Raw genomic sequence first — 23,308 nt, 5'->3', positions numbered from 1 at the left:
GAACAAGAGGAGTGAAGGAAAGCATTTTGGTTTTGATTAACTTTAGCCATAAAGTTTGTAAAAGCAAGAAGAAACATGCAGAAAATAAGAGAAAACAGCTGGTACCTTGGTGCGAACCAGTCCAGGCCTCTGGTCTCTGATGTGCTCCAGTGTGGCTGCGATATCAATCTCCTTCACCCCTAATAGCAAGAGGAAAAGGGATAGCATCTGTATCAGGCAGTGGAATATATTTATGATGTTATAAAGCTGTTTTAATTGGTATTATTCATTATTTACATTTGATACTGTAATAGCGCTTTAGTTATAAAACTCTGCAATGACTCAATTTAAGTTGACCCTTTTCAAATAAATCAAATAAATAAACTGATTTTCTCCAATAGTTCATGGAGTTACCTCCACTAATATTAGGTACAACAGCCCCCTCTTCTGTCGCTAAATGTCAACTACATCCTTAGATAAGTTAACTCGATCACAACTGCGTTTTTAAAATGTTTTATTAAACATTTTACACACATGATATAAAGTGTGTGTGTGGGTGTGTGAGAGACTCACCTTTAGCCATGCGATTCAGCACCATGTCAATGAGAATGTATGTGCCAGCCCTGCTTGTTCCATCACTGCAATGACCAGAGAAGAAAACAAACTGTTTTCAATAAAGTTGAAACATTTATGCTGTATATTGATAGGTCATTTTTTTGTACCTGCAGTGCACAATGATAGGGCAGGATCGACCTCGGTAGCATTTATTCACCTTCCTGAAAAGAACAAACAACAGTAAAGGAAAAAAAAAACCTTATTAAAAAAGATGAACCTTATAGAATTATTTTGAAAAAGAGGATAGAAGCAGGTACAGTACACATACAAGGTGAAATCTGCTAGAAGATCATTAAATGTATGCTTTGTATGGGGCCTTGCAAATTTACCACCTGAGTTTTTCTTTTTTTCACATTTTATAGAAGACATGACATCACTGTGATTTATTGGGATTTCTTGTGATAGCCTACTGAATAACACACAGCAGAAAGTAATTACACGACTTTTACACATGGTTTTCAAACAGCAATGTGAGAATTGTGGCATAAATACATAATCAGTCAATTAGTTGAACAACCTTTCAAAGCACTTAAAGCTGAATGTTAAGCAGCTTTGCACCTTTGAAGTTTAGCTATTTGTCTGTAGAAAAAAAAGCTCAAGATCTTGAGAGCGCGAGAGAGATATGTAACAATTCCTTCTTCAAGTCCTGCCAAGGTATCTTAAATGGGATTTTGCGCTAGGTATAGACAGTGCCATTCCAACAAATGAATAGTTTGGTTTAACCCAACTAGTTGTATACCTGACTGTCTGCTTGAGATTGTTTTCCAGTTGGAAACAGAATCAGCTTCTCAGTCTCAAGTCTCAGATCCTAAAGTAGGTTTACATTTAAAGTTGCCCTACAATATTTTTCACCACAATTGAGGGTTTTATATATAGGCCAAAAAAGTGAAATAAATGATCTAATCTGATATGGTCACTTTGTCCAATACATGGCAAGTATTTAATGGTAAACTACAGGTTATGGAATGTAAGACAAGTCTTTGCCATATCAACCTGAGACTTTGGCCTCTTGGTTTCTCTTCTGATTGATGCTCTTAACTCTCATCGTATTAGTTTACATGTGGAATACATGTTTTACCATGTTTGTAGCTGTGTCATATCCTTTACAATTTTTATAGAGGGTTTGAGGAATCTTCTGCTATAAAGTAAATAAAGGTCTTAGTTGTAGTGTGAGCCTACAGAATTGACAAAGATTCCTGGATATGTGTTGAATCGTCTTCAGAAAAAACTTCACCGCTTTGCCTCCGATTTAAAACCGCTTTTGTGGATATTTTCTCATAACTTATAATTTTTTTTAAATAAATCTTTCTTAAACTTTATCCCTGACCTGTATGTTTTGTTTGGTCATCACAGTGGAGTTTGTGAGAAACTGCTCATTTAAGAAAAATCCTATTCATATTTATAAATTCCGGGACTTGTAAAATAAATAGATTGCACTGGAATTTTTGCAAGGAAAATATAATAAAAAAAAACAAATAGTTTGCTGTTTGATGCAACAGTTATACTGTACTTTGTATTGTTCTATCACAAAAACCCCAATTAAACACAATGCTTATGGTTTGAATATTTAAAAATCAATGTGTAAAAAAACTTTAGCAAGGAACTGAGCACACAGCGGCTCCTTAGGCAGGTTTAGTTTCATTTGGATCATTGCTAAAATGAATTCAAGGAAGCAGGAGGAAAGAAAATATGGAAATCTGTGAAAGGACCCATAAAAGTGATGATGAGGGAGACAATGAGGGGGCATGTTACGTTTTCTAAGATAGATGTGGGGATAGGACAGCAGGAGAGGGAGAAGCCTGCAGCAGCCAGTCACACCTGCCAATGCTCATTTTTGTGACTATGCAACTGGAGCCAGAGTACTAGCTGCAAACCACAAAAATGACACTGGGAGATGTTAAAATACAAACCTATCAACCTGCACACTGGGAGAGAGGGAGAGGGAGCCAAGGTGATTAATGGATGGGAGATGAAGTAAGGACAACAAAGACTTATTTGACCGTCTCTAACTCAGAAGGCGTGAAATAAAAGTACTGACTTGAAAAAGGATTTAAATGCAGCATTACACAAACTGAAGTTCTCTGTATTTGTAGAAAACGATTGAGTTATATGGAACAGAGTTAAGTATAAACTAGGTGGAGAGCCCAGCCTCTCTACCTGCGAAAGTCGAGCAGCGGTCTTGTAGAAGTGGGAATACCATCACCAGGCCAACTAAGCAAATGAAACTGTGTCAATGTTCTCGTCTCCTGTGTCTGGACATTCTTTAAGTAGAAGCTGCGCACCAGGAAGTCCTTACACCAGATATGCTCTGATACCAGATTCACCTGTATAAGAGAAAGACACAAGCAGGACAAAGAAGAAAGATAACATTTTAATTTTCCAAACATCACAATAAATGTTTATATTTCAAAAATAGAATAACCATTGTTCTAATTTTTCTTTGGGATTCCCCATCATGTAATTAAGAGATGTGGCCGAAAAGACAAACCTCATAAATGTGATAGAGTGAAGAACCTTCATCGGGCCAGTATCTTTCACTTTGCTTTTCTCCATCTTCCACCAGAGCCGTCATCATCACGATTACTGTGCAGCCATTCTCCCAAACCATCTACATATCAATAAGATCACACTGGTTATGGATATGGTTTACAATATGTGAAATGTTATTTTTTTTCTGTTTGTCCACAAATGCCTAAAAAAAAACACACAAAAAAAAACAGAATAATGTAATGCATAGCTGTTGGAGCCCAGCCTTGACAACACAAAAAAAATCCACAAGGGCCACAGATGCACCATGGACAAGTAATTTATGCAGGCAAAAAGGAATAAATTTTCCAGTTAAAGTCCTTTAGTTTTGTGGTTAATTTCTCCTTAAGCGAGAAAACAAAAATGACAAACATTTCTTCCATGCTTCTCCTACGCTGTTAAAAAACATACGCCCACTGCATGCTGGTCCTACCATTAACAGCCTATTTATAAACTTAATTCATCCAAATTGCTGCATAACTAACTGTAAACATGGAAACAACTAAATAACCAACAACATAATCTCAAAACAATTATCAAACAATCAAGTAAAAATAAATAACCTTAATTAGATTATCTACAAAAAAATAAAAACTCAGTTAATTATCAAAAAAAAATAACTGGCTCCTACAAATGGTTGTTAAATGAAAAGAAACCGATTAACGGTATGGTTATAAAAAAATATGAGAGGTGAGATGTCCATTTGTTGTCCTAAATTCATACTTTTTAAGAAATTTAAGAAAATGCAGGGGTCCCCTGCATTAGAGTTAAAGACTTTAAATACTTCACCATAGGGACTGGATTACAAATTTTCATTTATGTGTTTGTTTTTATTTTTTAAGCTCCCTCAACCCTTCTAATGAAAATCTAATCACACATTTTATTGTTTTAGATGTTGCCATGTTGGGCAGGATTAGTTCTGGCACAAAAAGTTTTGCAAGTGGGCTAAAATGCTCAATTTGCTATAATCCGTATTAAGAAACTTCTTCCACTTGTTTATTGTCTCACCTTTGTGACTTATGGCTAAATGTAAACTGGATGCTTTTAGTGATAAAATAGTTTTATTATTCTTTCATAAAAGACAGAGCAGTGGAGGTAAGGAATAATCGCTGCCTGTATATGTTTTCTCACCTAAACTGTGGATTTTTACCACTACTCTCCAGTCACTAAACCCTGTCGACTTCTCAGAATAATGCCATTTGGTCTATCTGTTTAGATGGATAGTCATGTAATAGTGGTTTTAAAGTTGCAACACTCATTTTCAGAGACAACCTAAGCTTGTCTAGATACTGGGAAACTGTTTTCCTGACCTGTCTGCTGTGTTCCCTTGTATTCATGATGCTGCTATTTTACGTTCACAGAGCAGATTTATTCATAACAGACATTACAGGAGTGGCTGAATTATGCTGTTGCTTCTGAAGGCAATTGGTTTCACCTAATTTAATTTAAGGAACTTCTGAGTAAAGAAAACTTAAGGCTTATTGGTGACACATTTATCAGACTTTAACCAGTAGAAATGTTGAAAACATTAAGTATGTACCAATGTCCCTTCCAATTAAAGAATATGTAACAGCCTTGAGTTTATTTAGCACTTGAAATTCAAATGAATTAATATTTGCCATTTTCTAAGTGACAAAATGGCATATTTGAACTGAAGTATACTTAAAAAGTGTGGATCTGAGGTACCGGTTGTTCAATTGTATTACACAATGTCCCATACAGTGTTCTACAGTCTTCAGTGGATGCAGAGATGTTGTAAACATATACACCAGGATGGCAGCATGGAAGCGAATAAAAAACGCAAAAAAAAAAACTACTGAACAAACTGACCTGCCAGAAATCTGCAACGGTGTGAGGCAGGGGACCCTGTGTGGCAATATAGGCGGGTTGGCGAGGGTCATGATCGAACTGAAAGTTAGAGAGAAAAATTTGAATCATACAAATTCATAGGTATGGAATTAAAAAAGAAATTGAATACATTATAATAACTATTGATATAAATTAAGAGAAGCTATGAAACAGACAGGTTTAACACATTTTATTTGAATTTGTCACGTCAAGATGTTAAGTGTCTGTTTTTTCCTCATAATTTTTCATAGTGGATCTTTTAAAATCAAAATGACCAAAACAAAATTTTTTTTAGTAAGATCAGGTTTCATACTGGTGATTTATAATTAATTCCTTACGATAAAACTGGCGTTGATATAATCTTGTTTATTTGGGTTTACTTCTGGCTTCATCTTCACACGAGAGTGATCATCTGAAAAAGAAACAATGACTTTCGTAAGAGAAAATGTAATCCAATTAGTGCTAAAAAATGTAAAGAAAATATAGTAAAAATATTCGGTATGTTTAATTTTAGTGTTTCTTTCAGCTCTTTTACATTAGGACTTAGTATACTTTAGTATACAGTGTGAACAAAGTGACAGAAATAATCATAAAGAGGGATTCATTGGTGACTAACAGGGGAGGGCATCAGCGTGACGGTTTTTATCCATGTTGGCAGGCTCCTGAGCCACAGCTACAGAGCAGGGCTCAGCCTGATAGGAGCACAAAGCCTCCCACTCCTTCTGCAGCCGATCCTTGTTACGCAGGTGATCCTCCATGTACGCCTGCCACCACAAGAAAAATCTATATTCACACAAGATGCATCCGGCATACTTCTCCACTGCTCTTTGAATGTTCTGTTATCCCCTCACCAGTATCATGTGACCTGTGGAGATGTCCATGTTAGACTGGGCCGGCTCTTCGCTCCAGGATGGGGTAGAGCTGTGAGTGGAGGACGGGCTGTGCTGGGGGCCATCGCTGAACTGGGAGGACACACTGCTCACACGGGACGTATCTGTGCCCCTCCGTCCGCCAGCTCCAGTTCCTGTGGCAGGTCCCGCCATGCCACTGCTTGACCCGCCAACACAATCTTGGCGGCAGAGAGAGGATTTGGATGCCATGTGCTGCCGACAGAGCTCCTGAATAATGAATGAGACACATTTAGAATGCATTAATGTGCTGTTACTTTATATGCTTTCCAAATAATCAGTCGTTGGATTCTGCTTTAACTGGAACCTGGTGGGGAGGCAGCAGAGACTCCAGACCTACCTCTCCACAGTAATTTGTTTGAAAATAAAGTTTAATCCTCATACCTTTTATTTATTTGTAAGGAGACAGATTTCCCTTTACAATTTCAAAGCGGCTCAACAGTAGATCTCTTACCGATTTTCTATACAGTGGTATGCATATTATGCAGTTATGCTTACAGTGTATTTGCATGTATGAAAAGTTTTTATTTACTTTAATAGTTCTACAATCAACTCATAGGAAACCAGTTGCCTTCAGAAATCGCCTGATTAATAAATATGATAAATCTGTTGAATCCCATTAAAATAGTTTAATACCTGTCATGATTCTGAACTTTTTGGACCTCTGTTTAAGTTTCTTTTTAAGTTTATGTTATTCTGTTTTCTTGGTCATTGGTTTCTTTTCCATTTTCTGTTATATTTAAGCAGTGCTTTATTTTTTAAGTTACACTCTGTTGGCCCTTGTGCCAGTCTCCTTTCCCTTCTAGTTACTTCTGTCTACACCTGCTCCCTATCAGCTGATTAGTCCTCCCACTATTTCTGTCACATATACACCTATTGTTAAGTTACTCTTTGTGGGATCCTCGTCATTCTTTTGGTTTATGCCTCCCTTGTGTCTCCTAACTTTTTTGGTTTTTGAGTTTTCCTTGTTCATCAGTTCGAGACTTTGGATTTTGTATTTTTAAATATTTTTTTTTTACTAAATCTGCAAGAAATCACCTCAGCTCTGTCTCTGCATGTGGGTCCTTTTCAAACCTCATCGCTAAGGGACTACCCAGGCTTAATTTCTGTTTACTTCGAAACAATCCAAGTATCCACCAGGTTCTTTCCAACACTTTGTAAAAGTGAAAGGAAATAGATTCATGGTTTCTTTAACAACTAAAATGTGAATGATGCGACTGCCCCTTTGTTTATGATACTCCTAAACCCCCTGCTGTGTCTCAGTATAAATTAGAAAGCTCCAGTTTCCAACACATGTTGTCTATGGGCACTACACAAAAGGTCAGTTAAATAAAATCTCATAGACTCCAAAAGATTGTGTAACGATGGTTCTAAAAACAATTGAGTCACGGGTTCTGAGTTGAAAAACAGGCAATGTCATATTTTTCTTAACTTTATTTGGTAAAATCTTGAAAGCTATGGATAATATTTTACCTCTTAACAATAAACACTATCATCACAACAAAATACATACTGTCTATATTTAGATGTAGTTTGCTTGGTTCTATTGTTATCAGACACACAATTTAATCAAAATCCAGTAGCAATATTTTAATGGTATAACTCAATCTTTTTCAGAGACCACAAGAATCTAGAGACTAAATGAACCACATTGTCTTTTTTGTTCCATTACATTACTTTGGAAATTAAAAAAAGCGTATGTTGTTGACCGGTGATAACTTTTGAAAAGGCTTTTGGGTTCTAACTGCTTTGCATTATACTGTGCAAAGCCAAACTAAATGAATAGATACATAACAGTTTCTATATGGGCAAAAAAACAAACTGAAGTCCAAGTGAAAGAAAATGAAGAACCAGAAAATGAAAAACCCAGTTTTCTAATAAAAGGGATCATTTCCCAGAAGTATGTTTTCCATGTAAATGTTTTCTTGCATTTTAATACCTCATCGCAACAGATCTGTCAAAAGTAGATGGCAGTCCTATTTGAGCTGTCAATTCTTTCAATAAGCCGCTAGGTCCACATAATGTTAAGTCTCACCTGGTAGTCAAAGTGTGTGTCTGCTCCTCCTTCTGGCCCCAAGCCGAGCTTACCATTGGCGACATGGTGGCCATAGTGCCTGAAACAAGCTACTCCCATTGCCAGTACCAGCACACCGCCAACCACTGCCATGGAAACAAGGGTGATGACTGTACCACTGGATCCTGGAGGGACTCTAATGACCTGAGGGAGACCACGTGCATTTGTTCTCTGGAGGAAAGAAAGAATAGCATCAAGAAAATGGCAAAGAAGAACGGAATAAAGCTACCAAAAATGGATTGTTATTGAATAATTACTGGTTAATATTGTTTTTCCGATTCTTTTTTTGAAATCCACTTGTCAAGGAAAATTTAACTGCTGCAGAACATGGGCTGTCTTTTGACTTTGATCTAAATGTCGACTCCTTTTTTTTCACAACTGATTTGACTCTCGGTAACAGCAACAGACAGCTGTGTGTGCTGGATGAGCAGCCAAGGCTGAGTTTCACAGACAGAAGTCTGAAAGGTCAGGGTGCTTGTGCTCTATAAAAGGACAGCTGAGGTTGTCATAAAGAAAAACCAAACATCCCATAGGACATCTTCACATAAACGCTATCCAAACAGTTATCCCACTTGTTTATAAAAGGTTGGAGGGTTTTGTTTTTTGCAGCTCTTCTCTTCAGTGGGAAAAATATATATATTTCAATATTTTATTGGTAAACATATGCAAAAATTGCTCTGTGCAGGACCCCGGCAAAATGTCTGTCAAAAAAAAAAAAGAAGAAAAAATGGCAACACAAAAAAATGTGCAATTAATACAAAAGCCTCAAATTTATTTTTACAGTTTGCAAGAGGAAATTTATAAGTGAGCTGAATTTCAATATATGTTTGTTAGAGAGAACGCATTCATTTAGTAGAAAATAAGCGGCCACTATGGGTGCTAGACCAGTAACTTCCAGGTTTAGCCCCTGAAGGACACTGGCAACACTGCACTGTTACTAACTTAAACGATATCCCTCAATGTTCTAGAATCTGACAAGAGGACCATATTGGAGCGGCAGATTGAGAGGTCATGGAGGTACTAATAAAGACAAAGCCACATTCATTCCTCTGAATTAAATCCTACAACAGAGAGACAAAAAAAATATTTTTGGTCAGGTAGCGCTCACATGTTTTTCAGTGTTCAACATCACCTTTTAGCTAAATTAGTTCTGATGTTTAAGGGTAATTCAGGCTGCTGTGGTGCATCAGGTCAAATGACCCATTAAACGACAGATCTAACCCTCTGGATTACAGAGGCAAGCCCAAATGGAGCATCAGTACATGCTTACATGAATATATTTTGAATCAAGCTAAAATAATATTAGACATTGATTTTAGAGTAAATCTGATTTTCTAAATATAAGAAAACCCTACAGAATACACTATGTGACTTTAGCAAATCAAAAAATAACCATATATATATATATTATTTTTTTTTTGGCACACGTGTCTTGCAGTCTATATTCATCTTTTTATGCACAATGCAAGAGATGTGGGGGAGGCTTGTTGTGTGAATGGCAGATACTGGGGTCATCGATGCTTGTGACAGTTGCCATAGCACCTATGATGTTGGAGTAAGGGGTGGGAGGTGGAGGAGTTTAAACACCATGGCAACAAGTGAAGTAATGGCTCTCTAAAAGTGTCGCCTGACTTACTGGCTGTGGCTACAGATCTGTACACACGCACTAGAGAAAAAATGACTCACAGCTCAAATTACAGCTCAAAAGGTAGTTGAGGGTGAAAAACAAACCTTTAAGGCAAGAAAAATGCACCGCATTGTTATCAGCGTCAGAGCAAGTATCAGTAAAGGATTAAATAAGAATTTTAACACTAAAAATGATCAACGATCTAAGGTACAAGCAAAGCAGTCAGCTTCCAAGCTATGCATTTCACTTCCAACATTTTAACTATGAGATCAACAGTAGACATTAGAATACGAAATATAGTCTTTAAATAATTTCTTCTTAGCCTCTCAGAAACCATTTAGTTCCTGTTAAATCTTAGTTTATTTTTCATCAGTTTTAATTATTTAGTTATTTTTTTTATGTCTGTTACTTTTTTTGGACCATTGAATGGGCTAGATATATTTTTACACAGTAGTTTAGTTTTTTCAGTTAATTAGTAGATGTTGTTAGATTCTTGGTTTTATTAGTTAAAGAAATTCCAGTTGTGAAACATGCTTGTAAAATATATATTTAACTTTTTTTTGTTTAACCTTTATTTAACCAGGAAAAAAATCCCATTGAGATTAAAAACCTCTTTTTCAAGGGAGTCCTGGCCAAGAGGCGTCAAAGTTACATAAGAAACATAGATACATTGAAATAAATGACAGGTAGGTAAAAAAAAAAAATCATAATATTTAATAATAATCATATTTCATAACGAATAATAAAAATATAGCACAATAAATGTTTGCAGCTAGTGATATTATATAGTTTGGTAGTATATCAACTTATTGTTATTATTATTATTATTATTATTATTATTATTATTATTATTATTATTATTATTATTATCAATATTTGAAGTTACTCTGAGCTACAGAAGTCAAAAGAGTGGACTGGTGAAAAAAAGTAAAATTTTCAAAAATGAAATTACATAAGCAAATATTTCATTTAGTTGATAAAAATCAATTGATTGCCCAGCCCGACATATAAGGCAAACAGCTTTTTTTTTTCCTTCAAGAGCAATGGGACTAGAGTTACAACATAGATCTTCGTCTTAAAAAAATAATGTTTAAGTTATAGCTTGTGTAAGCTGTCTCTTTAGCTGTTACACCTGCTGGCCACCATCAGGGTGTGTGCATAAGTTACCTTTACATACTAAGGGCCGGATTTATCAAGATCCAATTTTGCGTGCAGTAATTTGCGCTCGCAAACTGGAATTTTGCGCGAGGGGCTGAACCATGGTTTGCGGGTGATTTAACAAGAGCGATTGCGTAACTGGTGACAGGTGAAAAACTGTTGGAGACGCCCTATTTAAATGATGGTTTTGCGCGTTTTGTGGTTTGCGGCAAAGTAGTTTGTAGTTTGTGCAAACTAGTGCATTAAGAAATTTTAATCTTACAGTGACACCCCCACCCCCTCCAAAAAAAATATATATATATAGCCTATATATATACAAACTTTGGCAACCTTTATTCCCTAAGGTGGTATGTGGCTGAATTTCTACTTCACTGCAGTAAAAAACAAAAACAAAAAACAAACAAAAAAACAAGTGTTTTGTATTGGCCTGTAGAAAAATGCACATACCAAATGGCTCATCCCCGCAGCATTGGCATGTTGCTCCACAGGCGCAGGGGGAGAACCCCGACCCCGTCGGACAGCACTTTGGACAGACTTCTGAAAAAACGAGATTGGGAGATCCCAGCTCTCGCTGCAACCGTACGCTGGAATGACCCAGACGCAAAAAAGTGCAATGTTGCAAGGAGTTTTGTGATATCTGGTATTGCGTGGGTCCTCCTTGTGGCTGGCTCCAAATCCATTCGGAGTTCCCCCAACAGCTCCAAAATGGCAATGCTGGATAAACGATATGTTTTGATGATCGTTTCCTCGTTCATTCCAAAAATATTCACACGGAGTGAAAAAATGCGTTCTCTGCGTCTCCTTGCTTCATTTCGATGTCTCCTTCTTGCGACAATAACCGCTGCCATGTGTGCGCAATTACGCATACAGACCATTTGCACCTTCTTTTGAAACGTGTTAAATATAGAGTCAGATACCGTTAGCAAAATTGCTTTCAGGTTTAATAAATCACTTTGCGAGTGCTAAATTAATATATTTACATGTTCTCCTCCCACAAGACGCACTTTTGCGTGTAAACGCCCCATATTGCATATTCATTGCAGAAAAAGTACTAAATGGATAAGAGGCGCTATTTAGCACGTTTTAAAGACCAAATCCTTTTAGCACGCTGTTGATAGATCAGTTTGTACATTTTTTAGCGTGCGCAGTGAAATAGCTCACGTTTTAATACACGCAAACCTTTGATAAATCCGGCCCTAATAGTAGGAACCCATGAATGTGATTAAAATTAAAATATGTGATAAGGTAGATCAAAATGAAAAAATCAGTCAATAGCAGATAAACTTCATGTAAATCTCTTACAGTGGGAGTTAACCTTATGATTTGAATTACCTCTCCTACACCAGTCTGGACAATTTTCAGGCCAGTTTCAGACTCCAGGAAATTCTTCTCAGATTCTGTTAAGGTGGGAAAAAAACATCTCAAAAAGCAAGACTAGAGAAAGGTATAACACTCCAATTGTGAGAGAATAAAGTGCCTATGTACGTAGAATGTGCATGTGCATGTGTAGATATGAATCATAGGTGATAAAGCTAAAGTGTGCCTCTCACCAGCTTTGGCAGCTACCTCTGCAGCCGTCATGTTATGTTCATTCTGCCGGATACGGAAAGTCAAGGCCTGACCCACCGCGCTGGTGACGCACAAAAAAGAAGATGCATGTTGAAGGCTCAGAAAAAAAACTAAAAACTAGCAACTCTCTTAAGCAGCCTTACCTGATATTTATGAAGCTGCTTGTTGTCAAGTGTATTTTTTCAGCCAGAAGCTGCAACAGCTTCACTCCATCATACAGATTCAGGGGACTGGAATAATAATAAAAAAATATCCTCATGAGATTAATCATGCTTAATGCATTCGCTGGTCTCTATTAGTTTTTGTAGCACAAACGCTGACCTCTGGTTAGTGACGATGTAACCATACTCCTCTTTGCCTCCAGTACCCTCCATTAGAGGCTCCCCAAAGTCTTTTTCAACTTCAACAGGAGCAGCTTGTGGAGGTTTGGAGGCAGATGTGGGGAGGGTGGCACTCTTAGGTAGAGTTTTATCAGGGTGTTTAGTGGAAGATGCAGCAGGAGAATCAAGAAGGCCAGGCACAGGGACAGCCTTTTCTGGTTTGGACATACTTTCTTTTTGTATCAACTGCATTTACAAAAGTGATAGCAAGCAGGAGAGTGTAAAAAGTCTTTGTTATAAGTTTAGATAGCTGTTAATTATTAGGAGCAACATACCTCCTTTAGAGTGACGAGATCTTTGGCATTCGGGTCTATGTTGACAGAAAGAAAGCTAAGTTTCAGATTAATGTTGCTATAATTTTACTTAGCATACTGTGGTTGCTTTCATCCGAAAGATGAAAACCTATATTTAAAAAAAGGGAGTTAAACTTAAGGAGTTTTTACCTGTTTTGTCTTGCGCTTGAAGCAGCTGGAGTATCAGAGCCAGCTTGTAGAGTTGTTCCTGGCTGAGTTCCCTTGGATCAATGTTGTACCTTTGCAAGACATCTGATATCCTCTGGAGCAGGTCATCTAACAGAGAAGATCAATGTATCCACTGAGGTAGCAAGCATATTGCCTTATATTACTGTTAAAGGTGCTATCCTGCATATAAATCTGTCATTCAAGTCTATTAGTTTACCGTTTTTCCCAGGCAGATGAGCAGATTCCTTTGGAGCTTTCTTATTCTGCAGGTTTTGTCTTTCTCTAGTACCAAGCCTCTCCTCTAGGGTGTAATCTTCCACATAGTCCACTGGTATCTCTACATCCTCATAATAAGGCAAACCTATATAGAAAAAAAATGCAATCATGGGTGAATGTGGACACATATGTTAACTAGGAGTCAGAAGAATTGTTAATGTTATGGACTATAGGAGGGTGAAGGGGTATGATAAAATAAGTTTCATGTCTTCACTCCTTTTCAGACATAATCACTAAATTATATATACATATATATATAGCATAATGTTTGCATGTGTTGCATTTGTAACTTTTTACCGAATTCTCTGAAATAAAGTCATTCATTCATTCATTCATTCAAATATATGTGTGCTTGGCTTTTCTTTGCTGTGTTTGCATGAATTTTTCATCATTATTCATCCATCATAATCATGTTGGCACACTGCAAAGAACATTAAGGAAAATATGCTTAAAGACTGCAGTTAGGAGGTTGGTGATCAATCTATGTGTGATTACAATGTAGATATGAATAGAGATAGGTGGATATTTGTTTATACATTTTAATAGGTGTTAATCTATGAGAGACTGATAATGCAGTCACTTAGCTTTAACCCATCAATTGTTATGTGTAGAAGTCCTTTATTTTGTCAGTTTTTATAGGATGAGCAATAGTTCTCTAATGTTGCTCTGTATTTCTTGTACTTTATCTTTTCTCAACTTCTAATCTTTCTTAAAATCTGTTTTCTTTGTTAATTTAACTAAATTATAGATAAAACATAGTTGTCCCATGTGGAAGCACATCCACCATTATAGGTGCAAAATGATTTAAATGTTTAATTTCTTCCCCTTATTTACTGTATATCCCTTTATTGTTCCACAATGGGGAAATTCACTGTCTGCATTTGAACCATCCCCTTAGAGAGCAGCAGGGTGCCACTGTGCAGCGCCTGGGGAGCAGTGTGGTGTAGAGGGTCTTGCTCTGGAACCCAGAGTGCAGGATGTGGGAATGGAACCGGATACTTGCAACCTTCTCAGAGCACAAGCGCACTGCTCTAAGCACTAGGCCAACTACTACTGCTGTTTTCAAAACATTAATATTAAAAAGTTGTTTTTCAAATCAATAAAAACGGACTGACAAATACTGTAATAATGTTATTTTTAAGATGTAGGCCCTACACATTATTTGTACTTATCCAGCACTTTGCTGATCTAACTTTTATTATATTGTATCATGTATTTTATTGATGTATTTCATCTGAATCGGATGTTTTGGGGTTGAAGTCCTGGTACGTGCTGCATGTCCCCCAACAAGGAATTTTGAGGAACATAATTTAGAAGTGATGGTACTGCATACCGTGCACATAGTGCACCGTGATTGTAAAACTGAGCACATAGAAAAGTGGGAGCAGGGATTTTCACCATCTTTGTTTTTCTTTTTTCCACCTGCTGACAGTAGTTTATTAAGTAAGAAATCTGACTTAGTGCAGCTGTCACAGCCTAGCCTCAGAGATATAGAAAGCTAAGAGGAAGAACTTCCAGGTCTTTTAACAATAAGCATAAAGAGCTCGGCATAAAAAAACACCAATAGCTCGAACACAATAAAACAGCTGCTCACATTTCCATCAAACTGAGTCTCTGGTAGTAATCATATATGAGACCAGGGGAAGTAGCCTATCTGCATAAGTACCCATGTGCTTAATTTGAGCACACACCTTTTTGGCCAACATGCAAGAAAAATTACCTTATACACAAAGGGCCGGATTTATCAAGATCCAATTTTGCGTGCAGTAATTTGCGCTCGCAAACTGGAATTTTGCGCGAGGGGCTGAACCATGGTTTGCGGGTGATTTAACAAGAGCGATTGCGTAACTGGTGGCAGGTGCAAAACTGTTGGAGACGCCCTATTTAAATGATGGTTTTGCGCGTTTTGTGGTTTGCGGCAAAGTAGTTTGTAGTCTGTACAAACTAGTGCATTAAGAAATTTAAATCTTACAGTGACCCCCAACAAAAAAAATAAATAAGTATATATATATATATATATATATATATGTATAAATTGGCAACCTTTATTTCCTAAGGTGGTATGTGCTGCAGTAAAAAAAAAAAACAAAAAAAAAACAGGTGTTTTGTATTGGCCTGTGACTGTGGATGAGATCCCCGCAGCATTTGGCACGTTGCTCCACAGGCGCAGGGGGAGAACCCCGACCCCGTCGGACAGCACTTCTGAAAAAACGAGATTGGGAGATCCCAGCTCTCGCTGCAACCGTACGCTGGAATGACCCAGATGCAAAAAAGTGCAATGTTGCAAGGAGTTTTGTGATATCTGGTATTGCGTGGGTCCTCCTTGTGGCTGGCTCCAAATCCATTCGGAGTTCCCCCAACAGCTCCAAAATGGCAATGCTGGATAAACTATATGTTTTGATGATCGTTTCCTCGTTCATTGCAAAAATATTCACACGGAGTGAAAAAATGCGTTCTCTGCGTCTCCTTGCTTTATTTCCATGTCTCCTTCTTGCGACAATAACCGCTGCCATGTGTGCGCAATTACGCATACAGACCATTTGCACCTTCTTTTGAAATGTGTTAAATATAGAGTCAGATACCGTTAGCAAAATTGCTTTCAGGTTTGATAAATCACTTTGCGAGTGCTAAATTAATATATTTACATGTTCTCCTCCCACAAGACGCACTTTAGCGTGTAAACGCCCCATATTGCATATTCATTGCAGAAAAAGTACTAAATGGATCAGAGGCGCTATTTAGCACGTTTTAAAGACCAAATCCTTTTAGCACGCTGTTGATAGATCAGTTTGTACATTTTTTAGCGTGCGCAGTGAAATAGCTCACGTTTTAATACACGCAAACCTTTGATAGATCCGGCCCAAAGTCACTATACAAGAGAGCTGGAGTCTCCTCTCCCTAGATCTGTGAATGCTGCAGCTAAGATTTGATTTTTAAAACAAAATGATTATAAACATTTTTAGTTTTAGTTTTTTTTTTTTAAGTTTTACGATTTTAAAACTTCTGAAACTGTCATTACGCTGACCGGTTTCTTTGCATCTGTATCTTGAAGATTTGGCTATAAAACATAAAGTCACTCTTTTCTCAAAAATACATGGTGTTTGTTCTTTCTCTCTGTTTGCACACTGCAGATTTGTATGAACTTTACGATATTGCATCAAATATAAAGATGAATTTACCTGGAGAAGCTATAGGAGCAGACCCTCTGTGCCGATAAGACGGCTGCACAGATGCCAGGTATAAAGACAGAGCTTCTTGTAGCAGCTGCCTGTCCCGCTCTCGTTCCCTCTGGCTGGTCTGGGACCTTGAAGATGGGCGAGCATATCCCCCTGCTGCACTCAGAAGAGATCTCTCCATTTCGTCTTGGTATCTATGCTGAGATTAATTAAGATCAAAGTTTGTTATAATTAGTATAAAAAACATTTGATTTTGATTTAATCTGAATCTGAATCTTTAATCTGAGATTTAGAGTCGTGATTGCTGTCATTAATGAAACCATCACTTCAAATTGCTCTAGCTAACTTCAGCAAATAAGTGTGCTTATATACCTGGTGGTATGCATATGGGTCCAAAAAGGCTGTTTGTATGCGCAGCGGGGACTGAGGAGGCTCAACATACATATAGTCCACATATTTACCACCAGAAGATGTGGACCCTGATTTAGATTTGGGTTGGTGGGAGATATGCTGTTTTGAGCTGTTAAACAGTACAGAAACACAAGCAGGATTTACATGCTTATATTTTTTTTAACAACTTTTAGTTCTTTAAACACCTAAATCAAAGTGCTCACTGAGTTAAATGAGAAGAAGGTGAGGAGGAGGAAGAGGCTGGCTTTGAGGGAACAGTGGTATGTGGAACTCTCTTCAGCTCCTTTGATAAAATATACTGGGTGATGTCATCTTGCCATGACAGACCTGCACATACGCACACATGGACAAACTAGAATTACTCAAAAACATAAAAGCTGAGCTAGAAGAGAGTGTGTTAAAATCAAGTGCATATCTACATACGGTTTCTACATTTATTTTTTTTATTTAAACATTTTGAGTTTAGCATCCTTTAAAACCAGGGAATTGACTTAATGGAATCAGACTCTTAACATAATACTTTTAAAAGTTTAAGCTTCGTAAATAAACCTAAACTTTTTGATATTTCCATGGTCTGTCTTACCTTGCAACATGAGCTGTTTGAGGACTTCCTGCATCCTCTTTAGCACAGGAACTGTCACCTGGTACTGGATCTGGTCCTGTTTGGAGCTCCGGCATTGACCAAACAACCCATCTGAAATAGGCACAGATTTAAAATGCAGCTGAAGGAGGAAAACTTTAAATGGCATTTTTTTACATCATCAACTGCTTCATGAACCCTTACTGAACATTTGCAAAAGTAAACCTGTTTTAAATCTCAATGGCAATTAAACACATATTTTAAATGAGAACATCTGAGAACATGTCATTAGGGCTACTGGAACACTGAAACATTCATGTGAAGAATATTTATCTTTTAATTTTAAAATAATGATTTTAGAAAATACTAGATCCAGTCATACCACCGCATTTTCATGGATTCAGTAACCCATATAATGCTACTGAGATTAAAGAATTAAAAAAAAGAGCCTTTAAAGGGCATGAAGATATTATTGGGTGTTTTATTAGAATCCATCTTCAACTTATTACAAACGCGAGGCATGGTTTAAAAGTTAGAGAGCTTTCTATTTTTGCCAGTGTCTACCTTTAAATACCTTTCAGTAAACCTGAAAAAGCAGCTGTAAACTGTTAAAACACTAATTTAAGAAATGCAAAATTCACTCATCTTATTATTTTAAATAAAAGTATTATTTTGAGTACAATATAATAAAAATGAATAAACAATATAAATAAAATAATATATAGAGTATGCATTACATTTACATCACATGAAGTCCTAGATGATGTCTTGACAGTACAGATAGAGGGAAATTAATCAATATAAGTAAGACAAAAATTTGTATTTGCATCTTTAGTCTATTTACATTGAGGTAATCACTGTTACATACTATTAGACCACACACCAAGTAATTATCAAAGGTATTGGGATTATTTTTAATTATTCATGTATTTGCTTTTTAAACCCTAATAATACATGCATTTTATGTGTTATGGTTAATGTTATCCCAAGCAGTTTATGTAATTAGGACAGTTCTGTTTTGAAAATGAAATGTCACCGTTGTCCTTGATCTAAAACACTGTATAATATCTAGATATGGCTAGAACCAGTGATGTTTCCTCATTTACAGATATACACATGATGTAATGATGTGACGTGATGATGTGAGGAAAACCCTGGAGATGTAGAAAATGATTCTTTAATTCTGGACCAAGATTCTAAAGAAGCGATCCCAGAGGTAAAACACTTCCATTTGTAACCTGAGTTTTTTTCTCTGGTCTGTTAGATTTCAATTATAAACTGTTTTCATGTCTCATAGTTATTTACTACATATACTAACCCTTATGAAGTGTTATTTAAAACGTTTGCCCCGAGTGACCTCTTCTCAGGAAGGAATCAGGGAGAGAAAGCTTAAAAATGTAAACATAGAGCTTTCCTTTGCAACAGAGACCATTTTAACCTAATTACAGAACATAAATGAAACAGATTTTTTTCTTTTGTTCATAAACCTGTTTGCTCAGATTTTAGCTGTGAGAAAATATCACTCAGTTTAGTCAGAAGAAAGATAATGCAGGGAAGAGAATTGTTTCATTTGGTGCACTGATGAGTCACTGCAGGCACCACACTGGCTAAATTGCACCCGACCAAATCTGCTCTAGTGAGATAAGATGTGGAAATTTTATACTCAGCTGATAAGATAGTTTTACACCCAGAACAGAATGGCAAATAATCAGAAGCTGCACACATGGAACGCCATGAGCCATCTCATATGAGACTGATTTCCAAGTAAAATAAAATCCTGATGTAATGTTCAAGCATCATGATTAACATGCAGCAACTCAGTTTAACTGTAGGGGATTATTTAAATTACAATGATGAGAGTTTAGAAGCTAAACATGTACATTTATTTACATATTTTTATACATTGAAAATGTAAATAATTGAGAATGACGTGACGAGGAGATAAGTAACAAATGTTGCTGAATGAAAAGTTGACAGCAATTATTTTATATATATATAGGCACACTATAAAAATATATCTCAATATTCTAATATTCCTCAAAGACTATATTAGATTTAAGTTGTGTGTGTGTCTGTGTGTGTGTGTAGGAGTATTTATGTATTAATGCAATGGTTATGTATGTTACAATTAGATATGTACTTTATATTACATTTTAAAATATCAGCTTTTCTTTATGTTAATCTGACCTGCATATTAGATGTTTATATTTAAATATAAATATATATATGTGATTTTTTTTTTTTTTTATTCACTGTATTTTTGTTAATGTTTACAAAATGTTACCACCAGTAATGGATAACCCTGGAAAAATGTTAAACATAAATCTTGTTTAAATGCTTTCTTTTTTTTTGGGGGGGGGGGTTATTTTTTGAACCCTTGCACATAATTTAAGTATTGGAATTTACAATTAGCAAGCTGGAAGGACTATGTCTTTGAGCTGGCCTGGTGTCGCCTTAGGGTCCCCCCAGAGCAGCTGGACTGGGAAGTCTGGGCATCTTTGCTTAGACTGCTGCCTCCGTGACCCTGCCTTGGATAAGCGGAAGAAAATGGATGGATGGATGGATGGATGGATGGATGGATGGATGGATGGATGGATGGATGGATGGATGGATGGATGGATGGATGGATGGATGGATGGATGGATGGATGGATGGATGGATGGATGGATGGATGGATGGATGGATGGATGGATGGATGGATGGATTTACAATCATTTAAGAGTTTGGAACTAATTTGTGTATAGCCAAAATCAATTTCCATTGCTTGATTGCCTACTTGAACAAATGAGCTACTAGGTACTATATTGACTATATTTCTCAAGTCTAATTGGATTATATCAGAAGATACTGGACTAACAGCTCAGGTGAAATTAATTCTAAACATCATGAAATATTTGCAAGTAATTAAAGAAGAGGTACAACAAGAACTTTAATAATAGTTTGACAGTTTACAACCCAACCGTCAGAACCTATAAAATGCTCTTCTCTGAAGTGAGCCATTTAGAAACTTACATTATGATATTTACATACTTGCAAAAGCTTCTATATTGTTATAGGTTAGCACCCCTTTACTGGTTATAAGTGCTATCATTTTTGCCAAGGGCCTTTGTTTGGTTCCCAGTTTTCTACAGAAGATTTTATTAACATAGGCGTTTATAAATGTTTTCCATGGTAATTTACTTAAAACACAAATCTAAGCTAAACCAGGTTTATCTCTTTCAGCTGCATTACATTACAGTTATGTCTTTTTTACCTATTTTGCAAATTACTGATAAAAACAAATGTATCTGCTAAGACAACCCTACTACCAGCACCTGTCTAGTAGCTTAAAAACAACTACTCTGACTCCTTGTGGTAAAGCGAGAGCTCCTTGAATACTGGTAAATGTAAAATCCAGCCCACAACTCCATCTATAATATATGGGTCATATTTAAAAGACATCATCAGTACAAACAATTGAAATGAAAGGTATAGTGGAGGATGTTCTTTTTCCAGGTGGATCATAAAAGTAAGTGGTCCTCCTAATTGTCAATCATTCTGGTGATATATTTACGTAAGGCGATCCTACGTGCTCATCCCCATTTTCACTTAGCGGTGGTGAGTCTGACATAGTGGAAAATTTGCAAATCTTCTTTTGGAAAGTAAGCTTGCATGAGCAATGCAAACAGCATCTTTTAAACAGAGCATGCATGGAGAGAAATGGGCTCCTGCATATTCTCGCACACGTTAATTAGGTGTTCCCTCTCAGGAGCAGGTACAGGGTTGTGCATGTGCTTTTTTTTTAAGTAGAGAGAGCGGGTCTTTTCCAAAATCTGTGAGAACTCTGCCTTTAATATAAGGATAAAAAATTCTATCAACTAAAGGCTGAGCCACAGCTAAAAGACATCCACAGCAGATGACATCAGTTGAAGTAATTTCTGCAACTCCGAAGGGTAACCTGTAGGGCACATTACAGGTATTCTGTGCTTCCTAGGAGGACACCCCAAACAAAACTTAAAGAATCATTTAAATTACTCTTGATGTGAAATGCTTTGAATCCAGCAAAATAAGTTGTAAAGTGTTGGTGAGTAAGAGGAAAAGAGGAATGCCATGGTTTTCTTTCTGAATATGTTATCTCTTCAACCCAATCCCAAGTAGGCGAAAGACCATAGATGGATGGATGAATGAGCATGTATCCCTCATACCTCACCAAAGTTCCATGATGTTGCTCTTTTATTCACACGGTTTTGGCTTTAAAATATGTCCATGCTATTAGTTTTCACTTTTATTACGCTCATGTGATGTTTACTAAATAATGATATAATGTAAAGATGTCAAATATTTAATATAGTACTTTAAATGGTAGGGGCAAGATAATGTAAGACATGGTTGGTCTCTAAGAGGAACATTAGGCAAAGATGATGCATGGTTTTGAGTCTAATCTAAAAGGGAATATTTCAGTGTGAATTTACTTGAATAAAAAAGTCTGGTCTCCTCTTTACAGCAAGGAATACTTGTACAACATCTATACTCCCCATTTCCACTTAATCCATGCAAACCTTTTAGATAGGAAATGAATTAGCTTGCAGCTATTTCCTTTTGACCTGCATAATTTCAGTAATCCAAATAAGCAGCAGCAAGATCACATAAAACATTGACAGCAACTTGATAACACGGGTCGCCTTTTCCTATATTTACACTTTTGCCAATATGCTTGCTTATACATAAGTAATGTAGCATGATCCGTATCGTGTTCTATTATTTATGATCCTCTGAGTCTTTTTGAATAGATCTACAGTATATTTAGGTACACAGTAAACCTACATCAAAGCATGTTCTTCCAATTACAACAACATTAATTTCCCTTGGCCAAAAATAAATATATCTAAAACAAAGACCTATGCATGCTTCAAAATATTTTTTAATAAAAATGTAATGATTTTACTTTTCTACCAGTTATCATTGTGCAACACCTATGTTATATTCATGTAACATATAAAATTAACTGCTAGTAACTACAGTAAAGAATAAAACATTGTCACTGGCATTAAACAGGCCGCTCAGTGGAGCAGTGGGTAGGACTTGCAGCAAGGAGGTTTTGGGTTTGATTCCCAGCCCGGGGTTTTTCTACATGGAGTTTGCATGTTGTAATATGGCTCCTTCTATAAACCAGCTTAATTTTTATTTGTTCTGAAAAAAAATCGGAATTATTACAAAGATTAAAACTAAGAAATCTAACATGTCATGATCTGCTGCTCTGGGTTTTTGGTTCTGTCCTAGTTTTCACTTTGGCTTTTCCCTTTTGCTCGTTGTGTGTTTCTTATTCATTAGTTTATTTTCCCTGTTGTGTCATATTATTTCTTCCCAGTCCTATTGTATTTCTCTGGTTACACTTTGTTGCACCTAGTGCCCCTCTTCTTTCCCCTTAGCCCTCTGCTAGTTGCCCATGTCCACATCTGCTCTCAGTTAACTGATTACTCCATTCTTTTTTCTGTCTCCTCTGCAGTTTGTCATTGCTGGATCCTCTTCATTCTTTATGCATGGTTCTCATGAGTGTCTCCTAGTTTTGGTTCCTGAGTTTTTTGCCTGTATTTTCTTGATTTATGCTTCTGTTACCATCTACCTCTTCATGAAATCTGCAAGAATTCATCTCTCCCTTCCATCTCTACATTTGGGTCCTTAACAAATCGACTAACCCCGACATTCAGTGTGTTAACTGAATTATTTCCTGCAATTTGTTT

General features: G+C 36.7%; 1 protein-coding gene across 1 annotated transcript in view; it reads right to left on the bottom strand.

Moving 5' to 3' along the window:
• The window catches only part of ptprna (protein tyrosine phosphatase receptor type Na), a 33,159-nt gene that overhangs the window by 910 nt on the left and 8,941 nt on the right, over positions 1–23,308 (bottom strand). Inside the window, exons 3-23 of the mRNA XM_038293341.1 lie at positions 17,592–17,702; positions 17,212–17,335; positions 16,970–17,117; positions 16,601–16,796; positions 13,363–13,506; positions 13,128–13,253; positions 12,960–12,994; positions 12,626–12,870; positions 12,448–12,534; positions 12,286–12,365; positions 12,068–12,132; positions 7,912–8,121; positions 5,820–6,086; positions 5,585–5,732; positions 5,307–5,380; positions 4,951–5,028; positions 3,083–3,202; positions 2,752–2,918; positions 702–755; positions 553–617; positions 106–179 (exon numbers count right to left, since the gene is read on the bottom strand). Coding sequence (XP_038149269.1) covers positions 106–179; positions 553–617; positions 702–755; positions 2,752–2,918; positions 3,083–3,202; positions 4,951–5,028; positions 5,307–5,380; positions 5,585–5,732; positions 5,820–6,086; positions 7,912–8,121; positions 12,068–12,132; positions 12,286–12,365; positions 12,448–12,534; positions 12,626–12,870; positions 12,960–12,994; positions 13,128–13,253; positions 13,363–13,506; positions 16,601–16,796; positions 16,970–17,117; positions 17,212–17,335; positions 17,592–17,702 — 2,618 coding nt within the window. The remainder of the gene's footprint in view (positions 1–105; positions 180–552; positions 618–701; positions 756–2,751; positions 2,919–3,082; positions 3,203–4,950; positions 5,029–5,306; positions 5,381–5,584; positions 5,733–5,819; positions 6,087–7,911; positions 8,122–12,067; positions 12,133–12,285; positions 12,366–12,447; positions 12,535–12,625; positions 12,871–12,959; positions 12,995–13,127; positions 13,254–13,362; positions 13,507–16,600; positions 16,797–16,969; positions 17,118–17,211; positions 17,336–17,591; positions 17,703–23,308) is intronic.

The sequence above is a fragment of the Cyprinodon tularosa genome, unplaced genomic scaffold (genome assembly GCF_016077235.1).
Source record: "Cyprinodon tularosa strain WSP-4 unplaced genomic scaffold, ASM1607723v1 ctg324, whole genome shotgun sequence".
NCBI lineage: Eukaryota > Metazoa > Chordata > Actinopteri > Cyprinodontiformes > Cyprinodontidae > Cyprinodon > Cyprinodon tularosa.
The sequence above is the reverse complement of the archived record's forward strand: the minus strand, read 5'-3'. Positions and strand labels throughout refer to the sequence as shown.